General features: G+C 65.8%; 3 protein-coding genes across 5 annotated transcripts in view; 1 reads left to right on the top strand and 2 right to left on the bottom strand.

The window, feature by feature from the left end:
* Positions 1 to 7,287, bottom strand: part of TBC1D10C (TBC1 domain family member 10C) — a 31,064-nt gene extending 23,777 nt beyond the window's left edge. Inside the window, exons 1-10 of the mRNA XM_056132095.1 lie at positions 7,067 to 7,287; positions 6,704 to 6,867; positions 6,074 to 6,173; positions 5,835 to 5,942; positions 5,654 to 5,760; positions 5,377 to 5,491; positions 4,971 to 5,036; positions 4,702 to 4,891; positions 2,538 to 2,692; positions 1,933 to 2,318 (exon numbers count right to left, since the gene is read on the bottom strand). Of these exons, the coding sequence (XP_055988070.1) occupies positions 1,977 to 2,318; positions 2,538 to 2,692; positions 4,702 to 4,891; positions 4,971 to 5,036; positions 5,377 to 5,491; positions 5,654 to 5,760; positions 5,835 to 5,942; positions 6,074 to 6,173; positions 6,704 to 6,840 (1,320 nt within the window). The 5' untranslated portion in view covers positions 6,841 to 6,867; positions 7,067 to 7,287 and the 3' untranslated portion in view covers positions 1,933 to 1,976. The remainder of the gene's footprint in view (positions 1 to 1,932; positions 2,319 to 2,537; positions 2,693 to 4,701; positions 4,892 to 4,970; positions 5,037 to 5,376; positions 5,492 to 5,653; positions 5,761 to 5,834; positions 5,943 to 6,073; positions 6,174 to 6,703; positions 6,868 to 7,066) is intronic.
* A 644-nt stretch (positions 7,288 to 7,931) lies between these two features.
* Positions 7,932 to 10,316, top strand: PPP1CA (protein phosphatase 1 catalytic subunit alpha). Its single transcript, XM_056132099.1, has 7 exons — positions 7,932 to 8,089; positions 8,453 to 8,584; positions 8,693 to 8,923; positions 9,232 to 9,336; positions 9,423 to 9,646; positions 9,718 to 9,852; positions 9,929 to 10,316. Exons 1-7 carry the CDS (start codon positions 8,035 to 8,037, stop codon positions 10,037 to 10,039), a joined length of 993 nt encoding a protein of 330 aa, XP_055988074.1. The 5' UTR covers positions 7,932 to 8,034; the 3' UTR covers positions 10,040 to 10,316.
* Positions 10,313 to 15,523, bottom strand: RAD9A (RAD9 checkpoint clamp component A). 3 transcript variants are annotated; one of them, XM_056132096.1, is made up of 11 exons: positions 15,330 to 15,523; positions 15,184 to 15,254; positions 14,801 to 14,929; positions 13,615 to 13,729; positions 13,442 to 13,541; positions 12,174 to 12,283; positions 11,987 to 12,096; positions 11,827 to 11,891; positions 11,612 to 11,743; positions 10,766 to 10,970; positions 10,394 to 10,690 (listed from the first exon to the last, which is right to left on the bottom strand). In XM_056132096.1, the coding sequence occupies exons 1-11, from the start codon at positions 15,361 to 15,363 to the stop codon at positions 10,595 to 10,597; spliced, it is 1,167 nt and encodes a 388-aa protein (XP_055988071.1). In that variant the 5' UTR covers positions 15,364 to 15,523; the 3' UTR covers positions 10,394 to 10,594. The 3 variants fall into 3 exon arrangements, with proteins under 3 accessions (XP_055988072.1, XP_055988073.1, XP_055988071.1); XM_056132097.1 differs by lacking the exons at positions 13,442 to 13,541; positions 15,184 to 15,254 and having other exon boundaries at positions 10,313 to 10,690; XM_056132098.1 differs by lacking the exons at positions 12,174 to 12,283; positions 13,442 to 13,541 and having other exon boundaries at positions 10,389 to 10,690.
* Between the last annotated feature and the right edge of the window lie 770 nt (positions 15,524 to 16,293).

Raw genomic sequence — 16,293 nt, 5'->3', positions numbered from 1 at the left:
ACGCCCTCCCCGCTGTTACTATTGCTCCAGCCCCAGAGCAAAATAGTTTTTACTGAAAGAAACTTATTTAGAGAACTGTGAGAGGAGAGAGAGCGATACAGATGCTCAAGAGAGGAGAAGGGCCTGTCCATGGTGAAAGCAGCCCCTTCCGGTGCCCCTTTTCACTCCCTGGATTGCCCCAGTTGACAGCCTGGGAGCTGCGGGGTGGGGGGGTGTCCCCCAGCATCTGAGCGTTTTCCACGAATGCCTCAGCAGCAGACTAGTAAGGAAGGACAACCTGGGTCCCGCGAATGTCATGTTCAGGCTACTGCCAGTGTTAGGGCCAAGGGGCTGGACTAAGAAGCTCCATATGGGGGGAGATGGGGGTTGCCACACCCAGTGATGCTTGCAGCTCTTGTAGGCTCGGTGACCAGGAGTGACTCTGGAGGTGCTCAGGGGACCATACGCGGTGCCAGGTGCCGGGGAGGGATGCGAGGTCCACTGTGTGCACGGCCAGTGCCTCGCCTCCAGCCTGGAGCTGCCCTTCTTGCAGCGGGGTCACTGCGCTGGGGGGACGCTGAAGAGATGCCCCCCCACCCCCCGGTATGAGCTGCTGTGGGACTGTCACTCGGAGGCAGAGCACTGTCTAGAAGGGACACAGCTCTCTGCTCTCGGGCTGGAATGTGGGCAGACGTTTGCCCCGCTGAGTGCCAGCTCCCCTGAGGCCACCAGTACCAAGGGCACACAAGGGTGGGTGTCTGGGGGCACTGGGGCCTGAGAAGAGGTCCGTGATTTGCGGGTGGGTGTATTATTACTAAGTTGTGGGTACCACAGCAGGGGGTTGGGGGGCACCGTGTGATGCTGGGCAGGTTGGGAGCCAGCCTGGGGGCACGGAATGGGGTGGGAGCAGCAGAAAGTACAACCCAGAGGGCAGAAAAAGGGGCCAAAGGGGTAGGGGAGCCTTGGGTCAGGGCTGGGCCAAGTTCCCTCCCCCACACAGCCTCAGTTTCCCTCAGGAAGCTGAGCTGGCCTGGGCACTGCCATTCTCTCCTGGGAAGTGGGAGGACCTAGCAGCCACCATGACTGACCAATCACACAAACATGCACGGAACCAATGCATTCTTGCAGCCTGGGGCTGATGTGCTAGAACATTCCACGGCTCTGCTGGGGCCCTCAGAGTCACGGGAAGGACAGGGCGGGCTGAACATTCGGTCACTTTACAGTTGCGCAAATGCTCTTACGCCTCCCCCCTCCCACCTGGAGGAGGGAAGGCCCCAGGGAGGCCCCCAGGGAATGGGCGCCTCAGGGCCCCCAGACTGCCTGGAACCAGCCCCGTTGTCCTGGCAGTGCTTTTGTCCCCGCACCCACGGGGGCAATTAGCGGGTGTGGGAGGGGGTTTCCATGGAGGCAGGCAGGGGTGCAGCTGGGACAGGGAGGGGGTGGGGGTGGGAGGGACCTTTCTGCTTTGTCCTGGCACACTGGACCTTTGTTCTGACCAGGCTCTCTGAGGACAGGGCCGGACAGTGGTGGGGTCGGACTCGGGTTAGAGGGGCTCCTGAACCAGGGGCGGGGGCGACAGAGGGGACAGAGGCTCCTCGGGGCCTTACCTGCCCCCCCGCCCGGGCGCCCTGGCACTGCTCCTGCTGTGGGTAAACACTGTGGCAGCAGTCAACGGGCAGTGTCGCCTCTGCCCGTCCCGGGGGCGGGGCCTGGGACCGCGGGGGTGGCAGGGGTGGCGGGGTCTTGGGCCGCGGATCCAGCGCCACCCAGGACTCTGCGCAGACTTTATTCCAGACCTCCCCCCCCCCACAGCCCTTATCCCAAGCGCCATCAACCCCCGTCCCCCCAATGTTCCTTCCTCTCCAGGATGGAGGCCGGCTGCGGGATGGCAGGGGCACCCCTGACCTTCCCTCGGGGCTGAGTCACCGCGGGCAGCGCCCACCTGGCGCCAACCTTCCCAGCGGTCGGAGGAAGGGGGCGACCGAGCACACGGCCCCTCAGAACCGGGTGTCCAGGAAGGAGGTGGAACTCCGATGGGACCTGGGGGGGCCCTGGAGAGGGGGGCCCCGGGCCCGTGTCAGGAAGCCATGGAAAGTCTTGCCTCGGGTCTGGGGCTTGCGCCTGGGCTCCTCCGGGGGTTGAACCACGATGCGCGGCACCTCGGGCTTCTTGGCGTCTGGGCACAGCCTGGCCAGCTGCTGGGCCTGGAAGACGGCCGGAGCCCCGGGCAGGCGGTCCTGGGGCCGCGGGGAGGGGCCCGGCGCCGAGGCGGGCAGCTGCGCCAGCTGCGTCCTGATCTCCCGCTGCAGGTCCTGCTCCGACAGAGCCACGGCGTGCACCTGTAGGGCGTGGGGCCGCGGGGCCTGGTGGGGGCGGGCAGGAAGCCACGAGGTCCCCAACACACAGAGGAGGAAGCGCTGAGGACTGCCGCCTGCCGCGGACAGACCTGGGGTTCACACCTTCTCGCCAGCTCGGAGCACAGGAACCGGCCCGTCCTCACCCCGACTTCCTGCCCTGCCGGGGGCTGCCCCCCCCCGCGGGTGGCCAGGCTCACCCACCTGCGCCATGAAGACCTCCTCCTGCAGCTGCGCCTGCGGCACGGTCCGAAGGGCCTCGAGCGTCTCCAGGAGCCCGGGGCAGGCCAGGCGCTGGTCCGAGGTGCCCAGTGCCAGGCGCACCAGCGTCAGCCCCGCACGGAACAGCACCTTCACGCCTGCAGGCGGGGGTCTCAGTGGGCGCCGAGCCGCCCCCGCCCCCAGCCTGCCCTCGGCCAGACCCTTCGGCCCACAGGAGCCAGGATTGCCTTGGGGGCCCCTGGAGTGGAGACCTGGGGGCCGGGTGGCGGGACAGCTCTCCCCGGCCAGCGCGGGGAGCCCAGAGTGCACCCAGGGAGGGCATACATGTGGGCACACGCACCGGCACACCACAGGAACACGCTCAGATACACACCACGGGCACATGCCCAGATACACACACAGGCACACGTGGGAACACACTTGGATTCACACACCACACATGCTTGGACACATGTACATGCATGCTCGGACACACACACAGCATACAGACACACAGCACACGCATAGATACATGCTAGGTCACACTCAGCACACGAATACACAGACACACGCAAGCACACGCATGGACATGGGCACACGCACAGACACGACACACGCATGGACGTGTGCTCGGGCACATGCATGACACACATGGCACACACATGAATCCATGCTAAAATGCACACGCATAGACACACATGAGTATGAACACAAGAACATGGGGGCTGGAGCAATAGCACAGTGGGTAGGGCGTTTGCCTTGCACGCGGCCAACCCGGGTTCGATTCCCAGCATCGCAGATGGTCCCCTGAGCACCGCCAGGGGTGATTCCTGGGTGCAGAGCCAGGAGTAATCCCTGTGCATCGCCAGGTGTGACCCCAAAAGCAAAAAAACAAAACAAAAACAAAAAAAACAAAAAAAACACAAGAACATGGTTGAACATGTATAGGCACATGGATAAGCACACATAAGGGTACATGCATGGACCCATGTACAGGCACAAGCATGGACATACCTGGGAACGGTCATGGGCACACACAAGGGCAGGGACAAGTACAGGCACATGCGCCCACTTGGACACAGGCACATGCATGGGCACACACACAGACACATACACGGGCACATGGACAGGCATGCATGTAGTCATATGCATGGGCAATGCACAGGCACACCCATGGAGACAGGGGCACATGCATAGGCACATGAACACATGGGCACATGCTCGAGCACAGACACATGTGAACACACAAGGGCACATGCTTGGACACATGCGTGGACACACACACAAACTCACATGACACACAAGCACACATGTGGGTACGCTTATAGACGTGCACTCATGGGGGACCTCATGAGCCTCAGGGGTACCTGGAAGGGCGATCAGTGGCTGGCAAAGCCACGCCAGTGCACAGCTCCCCCCACCCCGCCCTGAGGTCAGCACTGAGAGAAGGGGTGATGCGGGGTGGGGACATGACCAAAGGTCGAGCCCTTGACTCTCCCTTTTCAGGTGCCCTGAATGTCCTCAGCAAAGTCTAGCCTGTTTTGGAGGACGCCTAAAAAGGGCCTTGTGTTGAGAGCTATAGGGATAGCGGGGTACCTGGCAGTGTGGGGGCCAGAGCCCTCAGCCCTGGCTGTCCCCGGCACAGTCCACAGCCCCGGCTGTCCCCAGCAGAGCCCCTGGCCCCGGCTATCCCCAGTCTGTGCTGAGTCCGGGGTAGTACCTCTTCCCAGGAGAAATTCTACCCGTTTTAGGTGAAGCTGCTGGAACTCTGGGCCCCTAGGGGGGCTAGGGGGCTGGGGAGCTAAGGCCCGGCCAGTCTGCTCCTCCCCCCCGACCCCTGCTGGCCCTGACACCCTGGGACAGAGCTTCTTCCGCTGTGGCTCCAGGAGCAGCCAGCATCTCTCTGGAAACCTCTCCTGCTGCTCCCCAACTTGGCACATCCCCCCTTCCACGCTCTCCTGCTAAGGGCGAGCTATAAATATCTGGTTCCTTTGGTTCCCGGGGCTCCCTTCCCCACTTCCCAGAAGGAAGGTGGGGCCCAGCTGAGGGGGCCCTGGGGGGTGCTCTGCGGGGGTCCCCGGACCTGCCCGGGCTACTCTCAGGGGGCTTCAGCTCAGGACCCCGGGCAGCACCCCTGCTCCCTGCCCCCGGCGACCCGCTCGCTCACCCTCGCTGAGGAAGGCGTCCCAGACGCGCAGCACCGTGGGGAAGGGCAGGGAGCGGGCGAAGATGCACAGGAACCACTCGGGCAGGTAGAGCAGCGGCCCGACGCCCGCCTGCTGCAGGTGCTTGTGGGCCCGCGGCAGCAACCGCCGCAGCAGGGCAGAGAACACCTCGGCGTCCAGTCGCACGGCCTCCTGCGCCGGGCCGAGCAGCTCAGCACGCGCACCTCCCCACCCCTGCCCACGGCCCTCCCCTCCCCTGCGCCCTGCTCACCATGTGGGGCCCGTAGTAGCCAGGGAGGTAGGCCTCGCAGATCTGCACCAGGCACCAGAAGGCCTCCTGTGGGGGCGGGGGTGGGGGGGTGGGGCGCAGGGCAGGCCCTGGACACCCTGGGGGGGGGTCTGGGGGCCTTGGGAGGAAGGGGACTCTGCCTGGGGGGTGGCTTCAAGGGCTGGAAGTCATGGGGCCCAGAGTGCTGAAGTGGAGGGCCACAGGGCTGGGAGGGCCCCTGTTCAAGTTCAAGTCTGGGCTCCGGGCATTGCTGGGTTAAGGGTCAGCATTGCAGGGCTCCAAATCAGAAGTCCCGAGGTCCAGGTGAGACCACCTAGATCCCCAGACCACTAGACTGGGGTCGGAGGTCAGGGGTCCCAGGGTCCCTCCGGCGGGGGTCCGCACTCACCTCGGGGGGCAGGTGCATGAGTAGCACGGCCGCCACAGGGCCCTGGGCCTGGCAGTAGCCCTGCTCGGGCCGGTACAGCGTGTAGGCCTTGAGGACCTCCAGGAGTGCCTGCTGCCTGCACCCCAAAATGCATCAGAAGCTGGCCCACCGGCGCCCCCTCCCCTGCTCTGCTAAGCCCAGACCCCCGCCTCCTGCCCCCGCTGGGGCCCCTGAGGTACCAGGAGCACCACCAGAGCGGGCAGCCAGGCCCAAGTCCCTGGGCATCCCTGCCTCGTACCCGTGGCCCTGCGGTGACACGAACATCTCATGCAGAGGAAACTGACGGTGCAGGTCCCTCCGGATGGTCTCCACCCACTGGGGGTCCCCCGCAGCCTTGGCCAGCTCCTGTGGGTGGGCAGGGAGGCGTGTGTGGGATGCAGGATGCTCGGGGTGCTGGGAGGGGGCGGGCCCGGCCAAACCTCATAGGTCTTGGGGTTGCTGCTCTGGCACACGTGGGCACCGCACAGCAGGGGCCAGCAGCGGGCCCGCAGGGCCGATGGGATCCCTTTCCGGCATTTCATCTTGACCTGCGGGACACCGTGGGCCCGTGAGGGACAGGGCGTGGGACAGGGAAGGGACATGCTGGGGATGGGAGCGCAGGGCCCCCGACGGCGCGAGGCCAGCGCAGGCCTTGCTCTGCTCTCTCCAGCCCTCTCACCTTCTTGTACCGCCGTGACATGGTTTTGTCCCAGTGTGACGTCATCTCCACCCACTTCATCTCCCGTTGGCGGATGAGATCTGCCGGAGGCTGGCCTGGCCTGGGGGTGTGGCACAAGCATCCAGAAATGGGGGTGGGGGGGGTGGGGGGTTAGGCCACCCCCTGTTCCCCGCGGAGGGGGCACTTCTAGGCCCTGGGGCTCCCTGTGGCAGCCTGGAAGCAGCGTGACCCAGGAGTGCCCTGAGGTTGTCATGGGGACAGGAAAAGATGTGACTGCATGTGGGTGGAAGCAGGAAAGGGTGCTAGGTGTGTTTCGGGGGTGGCCCCAGGACAGGGGCTCGTAGGGGAGGCCGAGTTGGAGGCTGGTTCCAGTCTGCTCTGCTGTGTGGCCCTGTGTGACCCGGATCTAGGGCTTGCATCTGGGCTGCCAGGTCAAAACTTCAAAGGTAGGTGCAACCCCTTAAACGGAGGGTGAAAAAGACGGACTGGCCCGTCCTCCAACTACTAGTTTATGACCCACCCAGAGACAACCGGGTCCCCCAGCATCCTTGAGATTGGGCCCCACGGCTGAATTCAGCCCCCAGCCTCCCCCTCAGCCAGGCACCCGTCTCTGGTCCGTTTCCGCCTTACCTGGGCTCTGCTGAGCTGCCCCCAATGAAGCCGTAGCGGTCAGCCTGGCGGTAAGGGCCGGGCCCATTCAGCTCGGAGTCTGACCCTAAAGAGCTGGAGTCATCCGGCACCAGATCCTCCCCCAGGGCCTGGGCCATGATGCTCCAGGACCCCAGCACCACGGGCTGCAAAGTGGGGAGAGCTGGTGTGAGGCACTGTCCCCATCTGCAGTGCCCGGGCTATGGGAGCAGCCGTCGTCTTCAGGGCGTTTCACCAAACCCCGTCCCCACCTCGGGGAAGGATGGGCCAGGCCCGGAGAAAGGCCAGGCTGCCTGGAGACCCTGCCCGCCTCGCCAGAACGCTCACCTCCCTGCAGCACCTCACCTCCGCCTCTCACTTCCTCCTCGATCACAGCTTCAGCAACCCACTTGGGGCCACTCCCAAGTTAGGGGGGGTCACCCCTTCCTCTGCAGGGCTCTTCCGCTGCAGACGGGTTCCTGTGTTGCTGTGTTGGGTGTGATGGGCCCCCACCTACCTAAAGGCCGACTGTCAACTCCCCGCCTCCAGATTTGATGTCACTGTTAAGGTGCTCAAGTCTGGGTTTCAACAAGGATGTGGTTTACTGGATGCCGGTTCGTACGAAGTAATTCTTTTAATTTTTGAGGCATCACGGTATTATCATGCTGTCCAAAAGGCAAGGATGGGACTGATAAAAGGTTAACTGAACATGCCCCGCGGACAGGGCAGCGTGGGGCAGGGCTGATGGGGACGCAGGTAGCGGTCTTTGTTGAAGGCATGGCCACATCTCTCGTTATCGCTGATCTCAATTTCCCTTTTTCTGCACTTGGCTGACTTAATCCGTGGCATTACCGACGGTAATGCACAGGGGTTACTCCTGGCTCAAGCACTCAGGAATTACCCCTAGCGGTGCCCGGGGGACCATATAGAATGCTGGGAATCGAACCCCGGTCGGCCGCGTGCAAGGCAAACGCCCTGCCCGCTGTGCTATCACTCCAGCCCCGGGCTGTGCAACTTTCGTGCGTGAAAAACAACTTCCCCGCTCCTTCCGGTCCCTTCGGGCTCCGGCCGGGCGGGGCGAGGCCACGAGCGCCCCGCCCACCGACCCCGCCCTCCGCCGAGGCCCCGCCCCGAGCGCTGCGCCGGGCGGCCGGCGGCGGCGCTAGAGAGCGAGCCTGGCGGCCGAGGGGCGGGGCCGGCGGGGCGGGGCGGGCCCGGGCGGCCGAGGGGGCGGGGCCGGCGGGGCGGAAGGAGCGCCGGGCCGGAAGGAGGCGGTGGGAGGGCGGGAGGCAGGAGCAGGCCCGGAGCTGCTGGGCCGGAGCGGCGGAGCCGCCATGTCCGACAGCGAGAAGCTCAACCTGGACTCTATCATCGGGCGCCTGCTGGAAGGTGGGCCGGGGCGGGCGCGGGAGGGTGGCCCCGCCGCGCCCTGGCCCCCGGCCCGCCCGGAAGTGGCGCGCGGGCGGCCCTGCCCCTCCCAGGGCCAGCTTGGACTGGGCGGGGACGGGCCGCGAGAGCCCGCGGCGCCCCCTCCCCCACCGCGGGCGGGCGCGCCCCAGAGCCCGGGCCCCCCCACCCCGCAGGGTCGCGCCCCGGGCGCCGACGCCCCCCGCGAGTGCCCGGGCGGAAGTTAGGGATCGCCCCGGGGGCGCGGGCTCAGCTGCCCTTGGCACGAGGGGCACGGCGCCCCTGGCAGTGCCCCGAGGACCCCCGGAGTCGCGCGGCCCGCCGACGCCCTCTTCCGCCCCCCAGTGCAGGGCTCGCGGCCTGGGAAGAATGTCCAGCTGACGGAGAACGAGATCCGCGGTCTGTGCCTCAAGTCCCGGGAGATTTTCCTGAGCCAGCCCATCCTGCTGGAGCTGGAGGCCCCCCTCAAGATCTGCGGTGAGTCCCCGGCGCGGGCCGCCCCGCCCCTGCCCCCAACGCCCCCCGCCCCACCCGGCCGGCCCCTTCTCCCGCCCCGCCCGCACCCAGCGCCCGGCTCCCTCGCAGGGGACATCCACGGCCAGTACTACGACCTCCTGCGCCTGTTCGAGTACGGGGGCTTCCCGCCGGAGAGCAACTACCTCTTCCTGGGGGACTACGTGGACCGGGGCAAGCAGTCGCTGGAGACCATCTGCCTGCTGCTGGCCTACAAGATCAAGTACCCCGAGAACTTCTTCCTGCTGCGTGGGAACCACGAGTGCGCCAGCATCAACCGCATCTACGGCTTCTACGATGAATGTGAGCCCCAGTGCGCGGGTGTCATCACACCGCCTGGCACACAGGATGGCCGGGGAGGGGACACTGCCCTCCCGTGCCCCTCATTTGAGTACTTGTGGGGGGGGGACCCTGGCTCGTCCAAGCTCAGCCAGCCCAAAATGGGGCTGAGCCAGACCTGGCCCTCGTCGGGCCTCTCCTCGGGGAGCGTGGGGGCCACACCCGAGGTGCCACTTTTGGGGTGAGGCGTGGGGGGGGGGGTGCCTTCTCGACCTCCCCGGGTGTCTGGGGCGTGGCGCGCTCTCACGCGTGCCCGGCGTCCCCGCGGGCAGGTAAACGGCGCTACAACATCAAGCTGTGGAAGACCTTCACCGACTGCTTCAACTGCCTGCCCATCGCTGCCATCGTGGACGAGAAGATCTTCTGCTGCCACGGAGGTGAGGGCGGCTGCAGCCTCTTCCAGCCGGGTGGGGCGGGGGTCTGGGCTTGGGGCCGTGACCCGTCCCTGGTACCCCCCCCCCAGGCCTGTCCCCGGACCTGCAGTCCATGGAGCAGATCCGCCGCATCATGAGGCCCACGGACGTGCCTGACCAGGGGCTGCTGTGCGACCTGCTCTGGTCCGACCCCGACAAGGACGTGCAGGGCTGGGGCGAGAACGACCGCGGCGTCTCCTTCACCTTCGGGGCCGAGGTGGTGGCCAAGTTCTTGCACAAACACGACCTGGACCTCATCTGCCGGGCACACCAGGTAGGTGGCGGCCCCGGTGGTGGGCGGCAGCGTGCACCGCCCACCGCGCCGAGCTCACGGCCTCCCTACAGGTGGTGGAAGATGGCTACGAGTTCTTTGCCAAGCGGCAGCTGGTGACGCTCTTCTCAGCCCCCAACTACTGTGGCGAGTTTGACAACGCGGGTGCCATGATGAGTGTGGATGAGACGCTCATGTGTTCCTTCCAGGTGGGCAGGGCAGGGGAAGGCGGGCCGGGGGTCCTGGGCCGTGTGCCCAGCGCCTGACCAGGTCTCTCTGTCTTAGATCCTCAAACCAGCGGACAAGAACAAAGGGAAGTACGGGCAGTTCAGTGGCCTGAACCCCGGCGGCCGCCCCATCACCCCGCCCCGCAACTCGGCCAAAGCCAAGAAATAGCTGGTGTGTGCCCGCCCCCTGCCCCAGGTGGTGGGTTGTACAGGAATCACGCAGCCGGCAAGGGCGCGCGCCCGGCCCTCCCGTCACGGGACACGGAGCCTTGCTGTATTTTTTCTTTTTTTAATGAGTCGGTAGCAGCGTCCGGTCCCTGGGCTCCCTCTGCCTGCACCTGTGGCCGCAGCAGGCCAGCACGTGGGTGTCCAGCCTTGCTCAGCCGCGGGGCCAGCAGCCGGGCCTGGGGCAGCCCACCTGGTCTCTAATAAATGTCAGCGCTGGATTCTTACCGTGGCCACTGACTCCCATGTCCCCGGCCACACCTGGGGCCACAGCGCACCCCAGAGGGGTGTGGGGCGTGAGGGGAGGACAGCTCGTGATTGACTGACAGGGGAGCGGGTGATTGACTCTCGGGGAGCGGAGGTGAGGGCGCTCCCTGTGACATGATTACGGGGGGTCGGGGGAGGAGGCAGGGCCGCCTGCTCCTTTCCGGCTCTGCCATGGGCTGCCGCCGCCAGGGCGGGCTCCCTGGGCCCGGACACGAAGCTCCGTAGCGCTGGCTCAGCCTTCGCCTTCGCTGTCCTCGGCCAGCACAGGGGTGGGGCCCTGCGGGGACCGCGCGGGGCCCAGGATGGAGCCGAAGAACAGCGAGCGGAACTGGAGGGAACAAGCCGCCATGAGCGTGGCGCCCGCGCCCGTCCTGCCCTGCCCGCCTGCCCGCCGGCTCCCGACCTTCTTGGTGGGGGGCGTCCCAGGCACTGTGCTGGGTTCTGCGTCGTCTTCTTCGCTCTCCTCCTCCTCCTCGGAGGGGGGGCTGGGGTTGTGGGGGCGCGGGAGGTCAGGTGCCAGGGAGCCCTCGCTGCTGCCCACTGGCGTTTCCATGGCGATCATGTAGGAGTCGATGTCGTCACTGGCAAAGTCATCCAGGTTGGGCGTGCTACAGGCAGGGAGAGAAGGGGTGCGGGGGGGCAGGGCCCCACATCCCAGCCACGGCGCTCTGCATTTATTACTTCCTGATTTGGTGGGAGACCAGGATGCAGGCGGCTTCCTACAGGGGCCCGGCTGGGGGTGGGCTTGGAATCCTTTGATCAGAATTCAGGTGGGGGGAGGCATCCTGGGGGCCAGGCTTAGCTCAGCCGGGGGAGGGGAGCGGCAAGTCCTGTGAGCTGGGCCACCTGGGGCCCGAACCTCCCTCTTCCCTGGGGACCCGAGTTGGCCAACACTGGGGCCCAGGGAGCGGCTGGGCGGGGGGCCAGGCCCGACTTCCTCTGTTGCAGCGACGCTGGGCCCATCCTCCCGGCCCACCTGCCCCTGCAGCCCCCCCAGCCCTCTGCTTCCCTGCCTTGGCTGGGGAGGCAGCTCCGAGGGGAGGCCTCTGCCTGAGGAGGAAGCGGCCCGCCCTGGGGGACCCTTCCCGGGAAGGAGGGGGCCTGTCTGCGCAGCTGACCAGGAAGACGGAGCCTGTGGGGCCTGGGCCTGACCGGAAGTGCGTGCGTGCCGGGGGGTGGGGGGGGCCCGCAGCGGCTGCGCACGAGTTTGGAGGGTCCGCGGGGTCCGCGGCGGGGCTGGAGCACTCACCTGTGGGGCTGCGACTGTGACCTGCGGGGTGCCGAGGGGCCCAGGGCCTGGGGGGGAGGGTCTGGCTCTGAGAGAGTGGCCAGAACGAAGTGGCCGTCCAGCAGGTTGTCTGTGATGGCAAAGATGGCAGGCCTGGGCCGGCCGGGCCGAATCAGGAGCTCCGCTCGGGTTGGGACCCCCAGTCACCCTCAGAGGGAGGCTGGGGGGGGGGTTACCTGCCAGGCCCGTCGAAGTGAATGTTCAGAGACAGGTTGGCTGATTCTGCGAAGCTCAGCAGCCCCTGGGGGAGAGGAGGGCGCGGCTGGGATGTGGCTGGGGCAGGGCCAAGGGGCAGGGAGTGATGGGGCAGGGAATGATCGGGCAGGGCCACCTTACCCGGAATTCCTTGAGGCAGAAAGTGACAGCCACCCCTTCCTGGGCCTGCAGCTTCTGGAAGTCGGCCTCCCCCAGGCTCATCTGGGTCACCATGGCTCTCACGGAGCTGTCTGGGGGCAGCAGACAGGCAGTCGGGCCCACTGTGCCCCACAGTGCTCTGGAGTCCCCGCCCGGCCCCGCTCCTCACCTGCCTCCTCCTCCTGGTAACTGCGCAGAATGACCCTGCGGTCCGCGCCGATGCCCAGCGTCACTTCGGCCAGTGCCGGGGGGAAGGGCAGGATGGCCTCGGCCAGGACCCTGGGGAAAGGGCAGCGTCACCCCCCAGGTTGCGCTGGGACATGAGTGCCCAGGTCCAAGCAGCTGAGCCTGCAGAGGGGCGTGGGGGCAGACACTGCCAGGGCACTGCAGCGGAGAAGGCAGGGGGCCGTCTGCAGCTGGGAGAACAGCCTGGGGGGTGTATGGTTTGGGGGACCCACACCCCGGCCGGGCCCTCCTGGACACGGGCAGAGTCTGGCATCTGCCCTTCTGCACGCTTGAAGTGATGAGAAAAAAACCGCGTTTAGAAGAGAAACGGCTGGGGCTGGAGTGATAGCTCAGCAGGGAGGGCGTTTGCCTTGCATGCAACCGACCCAGGTTCGATCCCCGGCATCCCCAGGAGTGTTTCCTGAGCGCAGAACCAGGAGTAACCCCTGAGCATCACCGGGTGTGACCCAAAAAGAAAAAAAAAGAAGGCTGGGCTGGACATGGAACGGCGGGGAGGGCATTTGCCTTGCATGTGGCCAACCTGCATTTGATCACTGCATCCCATATGATGCCCTGAGCACCACCAGGAGCAATTCCTGAGTACAGAGCCAGGAGTAATCCCCGAGCGTTGCTAGGTGTGTAGTGTGACTCCAAAACCAAAATAATACACCAAAAAAAAAAAATGCCCCAAGAGCTCAGTGGGCGAGCACATGCTTTGTAGGCGGGGGCCCTGGGGTGCCCCCAATGCCTGCAGAAAGAAGTCAAGAAAGAGCCTCCCCGCATTCCTCCTGGGGCCAACGTAGAGCTAGCCTCGACAGGGACCAGGCCAGGCGGCTCAGGGTCTCCGCGTGAGCTGCCACCTGTCCAAGGGACAAATAACCAGCCCCTGGCGGACAGGCAGACAAGCAGCCACCCCCTCCAAGCTGCTCCGGGCCCAAGAGCCCCCACCTGGCCCCTCAGGGAGGGAGGAGGCTGCCCTGTTCCGGGGCCCCAGAGGCTCCCAGGTCCAGCGCAAAGGGTCAAAGGGCTCTTTGGGGCTTGGGAGGGCGGGTCTGCGGCGTGCTGGCCATGGGCAGGGCCAGGCTGCAGACAGTCCCAAAGGCGGAGGCGAGCCTGGAGACAGGATGAGCTGGAAGAGCCTAGAAACCCTGCGGGGAGGCGGGGAGGTCCCAAGGCGGCAGGACTAGGCTCGGAGGGGCCTGACGCGCTCACCGGGCTGGAGCGCGGAGCAAGTGGGGACACAAGGTGGTGTCGAAGACGGCCTGCAGGGACTCGCAGTCCTGGAAGGACAGGTTGTGTGTCTTCCTCACCCCTGGATGGGCAGACACGACTCAGTGGGCTGGGCCCCTGCGCCCCGCTCCCTGCCCCGCGAGGCGCCCACCCACCGTATCTGCAGTGCAGCTGGACCACCAGGCGGCTGCTCCGGCCGTTGAGGGACAGGCAACACCGCTCCACCGTCTTCTCCAGCACAGCCGGCGAGCGGAAGACGGACAGAAACGACTGCGGGGACACGGGACCAGCTGTGTCTGTGTCCCCCGGGCTCCGCTGCCCCACCCACACCCCCTCCACCTCGGGCTCCCACCGCCTCTCCTGCTTCTGGAACACGATCAGAGCTCTGCGTGTGCGGCAGTGCGTGGACGCACACTGTGTGTGCACGGCATGTGTGTGCAATGTGTCAGTATGCATGTGCATGGCTCCTGTGTGCATGCATGCATGAGCCTGTATGTCTATATGCGTGTGTATGGCTCTTTTGTGCCTGTGTGTGCATGTGTGTCTGTGTGCATGTGTGTGTCTGCGTATGCATGTGTGTATCTGTGTGCAGTATGTCTGTGGTGTGAACGTGTGTGGCTCCTATGTATTTGTGTATGCATGGATGTGTGTGGTGTGCCTGTGTGGCGTGTCTCCATGTATGTGTATGCCTGTGGTATGCATGTACATGCATGTATGTGTGTCCTCGGTGTCTGTGTGGCATGTCTGCATGCATGTGTGTGCCTGTGGTGTATCTGTGCATAGTAGGTCTGTGGTATGCATGTGGGCGGTTCCTGTGTGTCTGTGTGGGTTGGTGTATGCATGTGTGTGGGGTGTGTTTGTGTAGTGTGTCTACATGCGTGTGTGTGCCTGTGGTGTGTCTGTGTATGGTAGGCCTGTCGTATGCATGTGTGTGGCTTCTGTGTGTCTGTGTATGTGTATGGTGTGTATGTGTGTGCATGTGTGCGGCTCCTGTGTGTGCATGAGTGTGTGTGTGTGTGGTGTGTGTGTGTGGCGTGTCTGCATGCCTGTGCGTGCCTGTGCTGTACCTGTGTATGGCAGGTCTGTGGCATGCATGTGCATGTGTGCGGCTCCTGTGTCTGTGTATGTATGTGTATGTGTGTGTGGCGTGTCTGGCGTGTCTGCATGCATGTTTGCGCCTGTGCTGTATCTGTGTATGGCAGGTCTGTGGCTTCTGAGTGTCTGTGTGTGCATGTGTGTGGCTCCTGTGTCTGCACGTGTGTGATGTGTCTGTGTGTGATGTCTGTGCGCATGTGTGCCTGTTGTGCGTCTGCCTGTCAGCTCTGCCGCGAGCGCCCTCACCTTCATCAGGATCTTGCAGCGCAGGGGGTCCTGGCCGGGGGTGATCGCCTGGTACTGCTGGAAGAAGAGCGGCGCGAAGAGGAAGCAGGCATAGGCCGAGCGAGAGGAGTTCACGGTGCGCAGGGAGAGCTGGGCCGGAGAAGCGGGTCAGGGACTGTCAGGGACCACCGGCCCTGGCCCGGTCCTGGGGGGAGCTCCTCCTGCAGCCTCCCCTGGGGGCCCTCTGCCCTGCAGTCCCCCGCCACTACCCGCCGGCACTACCCCCCCTGCCCCCGCTGGGAAGACGCTGCCCACGTGCTCTCAGCATCCTGCCCATTGTAGGCGGCTGTCCCCACGGTGGGGCTCCCTGCTGGGCGCCCCCTCGGTGGTCCCCGGCCCCTCACCCCGTCTTCCAGAGGCTCCAGGTAGAGCTCGTCCCCGACCCGGGACAGGGAGTGGACCGCCTTGCCGAGCACTGCGGGAGCGGAGCGGAGAGGGGCTTAGGCTGGTGCCCCGCGGCCCCCGCCCCGGCCGGCCGACCCCCACTCACCCTTCACGTTGCCCCCGGCAACCAGACACTTCATGCTGCCGAGCCCGGCCCGCGGCCGCCGAGACCCCCGTTCCCTTCGCGCGCGCCGCCCGGGACCCGCCCCCAGCCGCTCATTGGCTCGCGCCCGGCGCCCGGCTCACGTGACACGGCGCGCCGCCGTCACGTGACGCGGGCGGCCGGGGCCGCGCGGATCCCAGGCGCGGGGCTCGACCCGCAGTGCCCTTCCTTCGGGCCGTGCCAGCCTGGGATCGGGGTCCTGCTCAGACCGTCCGTATCCACCCCCCGCCGGGACTCGGACCCAGGCAGCCGCCAAGAGCTCTGGGACGGGACGGAAAGCAGCGCTGGCAGGACCCCGAGGTGGGAGGGCGGTGACCTTGGACCGCAGGCGGACCTCCCGGGACCGATGCTGGGGGGCCGGGGCGGGAGGGGGGAACGCGGGAGTTGGGGAGCAAGGGCTCAGCCCTAAGCGGGGGACTGGATCCGGGCCTGCCGACTGAAGAGGGGCGCTTGAAGGAAGCGCTGGAAACGCTCATGAGGGCAGACGGATGCTTCTGTGGCTGGGACTGCAAGAGGAAGAGGGGTCCAGTCGCTGGGCGGGTTCCCCACCCCCGCCAACCGGGATTCCAGTTCGTGCGGTGAGGGTGGAAGGGAAATCCTGGAAGGGCTCTGGACCTGAGTTTCAGAACCACGGGAAGTTCCGCCGGGGCCTAGAGGCTTCGCTTTCCTCCTTTCGGGCTGTTCTGACCTCGCTGGGAGGACGCAGTTTGCTGCCCGGCAGCTCGAGCCCTGCAGCTCTAGTCCTTCCTCCACTTACCTCAGGCCTCTCCCACCGCAGCCTCAGCCTTCCCTAACACACTGGACGGTGGAGATGGGGCCGCCCATCCGGGCAGTCAGTCAGACCCCAGCCTCGCCGGTATGCCAGGGCCATCCCTGCGAACAGCCTGCCGCTGTGTCTCCTTGCGTC

Source organism: Sorex fumeus, unplaced genomic scaffold (genome assembly GCF_029834395.1).
Source record: "Sorex fumeus unplaced genomic scaffold, SorFum_2.1 ptg000093l, whole genome shotgun sequence".
NCBI lineage: Eukaryota > Metazoa > Chordata > Mammalia > Eulipotyphla > Soricidae > Sorex > Sorex fumeus.
The sequence above is the reverse complement of the archived record's forward strand: the minus strand, read 5'-3'. Positions and strand labels throughout refer to the sequence as shown.

Excerpts from the sequence above, each read along its gene's own strand:
- PPP1CA (XM_056132099.1), top strand. The coding sequence starts at position 8,035 with ATGTCCGACAGCGAGAAGCTCAACCTGGACTCTATCATCGGGCGCCTG. Across the intron at positions 9,337-9,422 it reads GATCTTCTGCTGCCACGGAG|GCCTGTCCCCGGACCTGCAG; the intron begins GTGAGGGCGGCT and ends CCCCCCCCCCAG. Across the intron at positions 9,853-9,928 it reads CGCTCATGTGTTCCTTCCAG|ATCCTCAAACCAGCGGACAA; the intron begins GTGGGCAGGGCA and ends TCTCTGTCTTAG.
- RAD9A (XM_056132096.1), bottom strand. The coding sequence starts at position 15,363 with ATGAAGTGTCTGGTTGCCGGGGGCAACGTGAAGG. Across the intron at positions 15,255-15,329 it reads TGCCGGGGGCAACGTGAAGG|TGCTCGGCAAGGCGGTCCAC; the intron begins GTGAGTGGGGGT and ends CCGCTCCCGCAG. Across the intron at positions 13,730-14,800 it reads GCTGCAAGATCCTGATGAAG|TCGTTTCTGTCCGTCTTCCG; the intron begins GTGAGGGCGCTC and ends GTGTCCCCGCAG.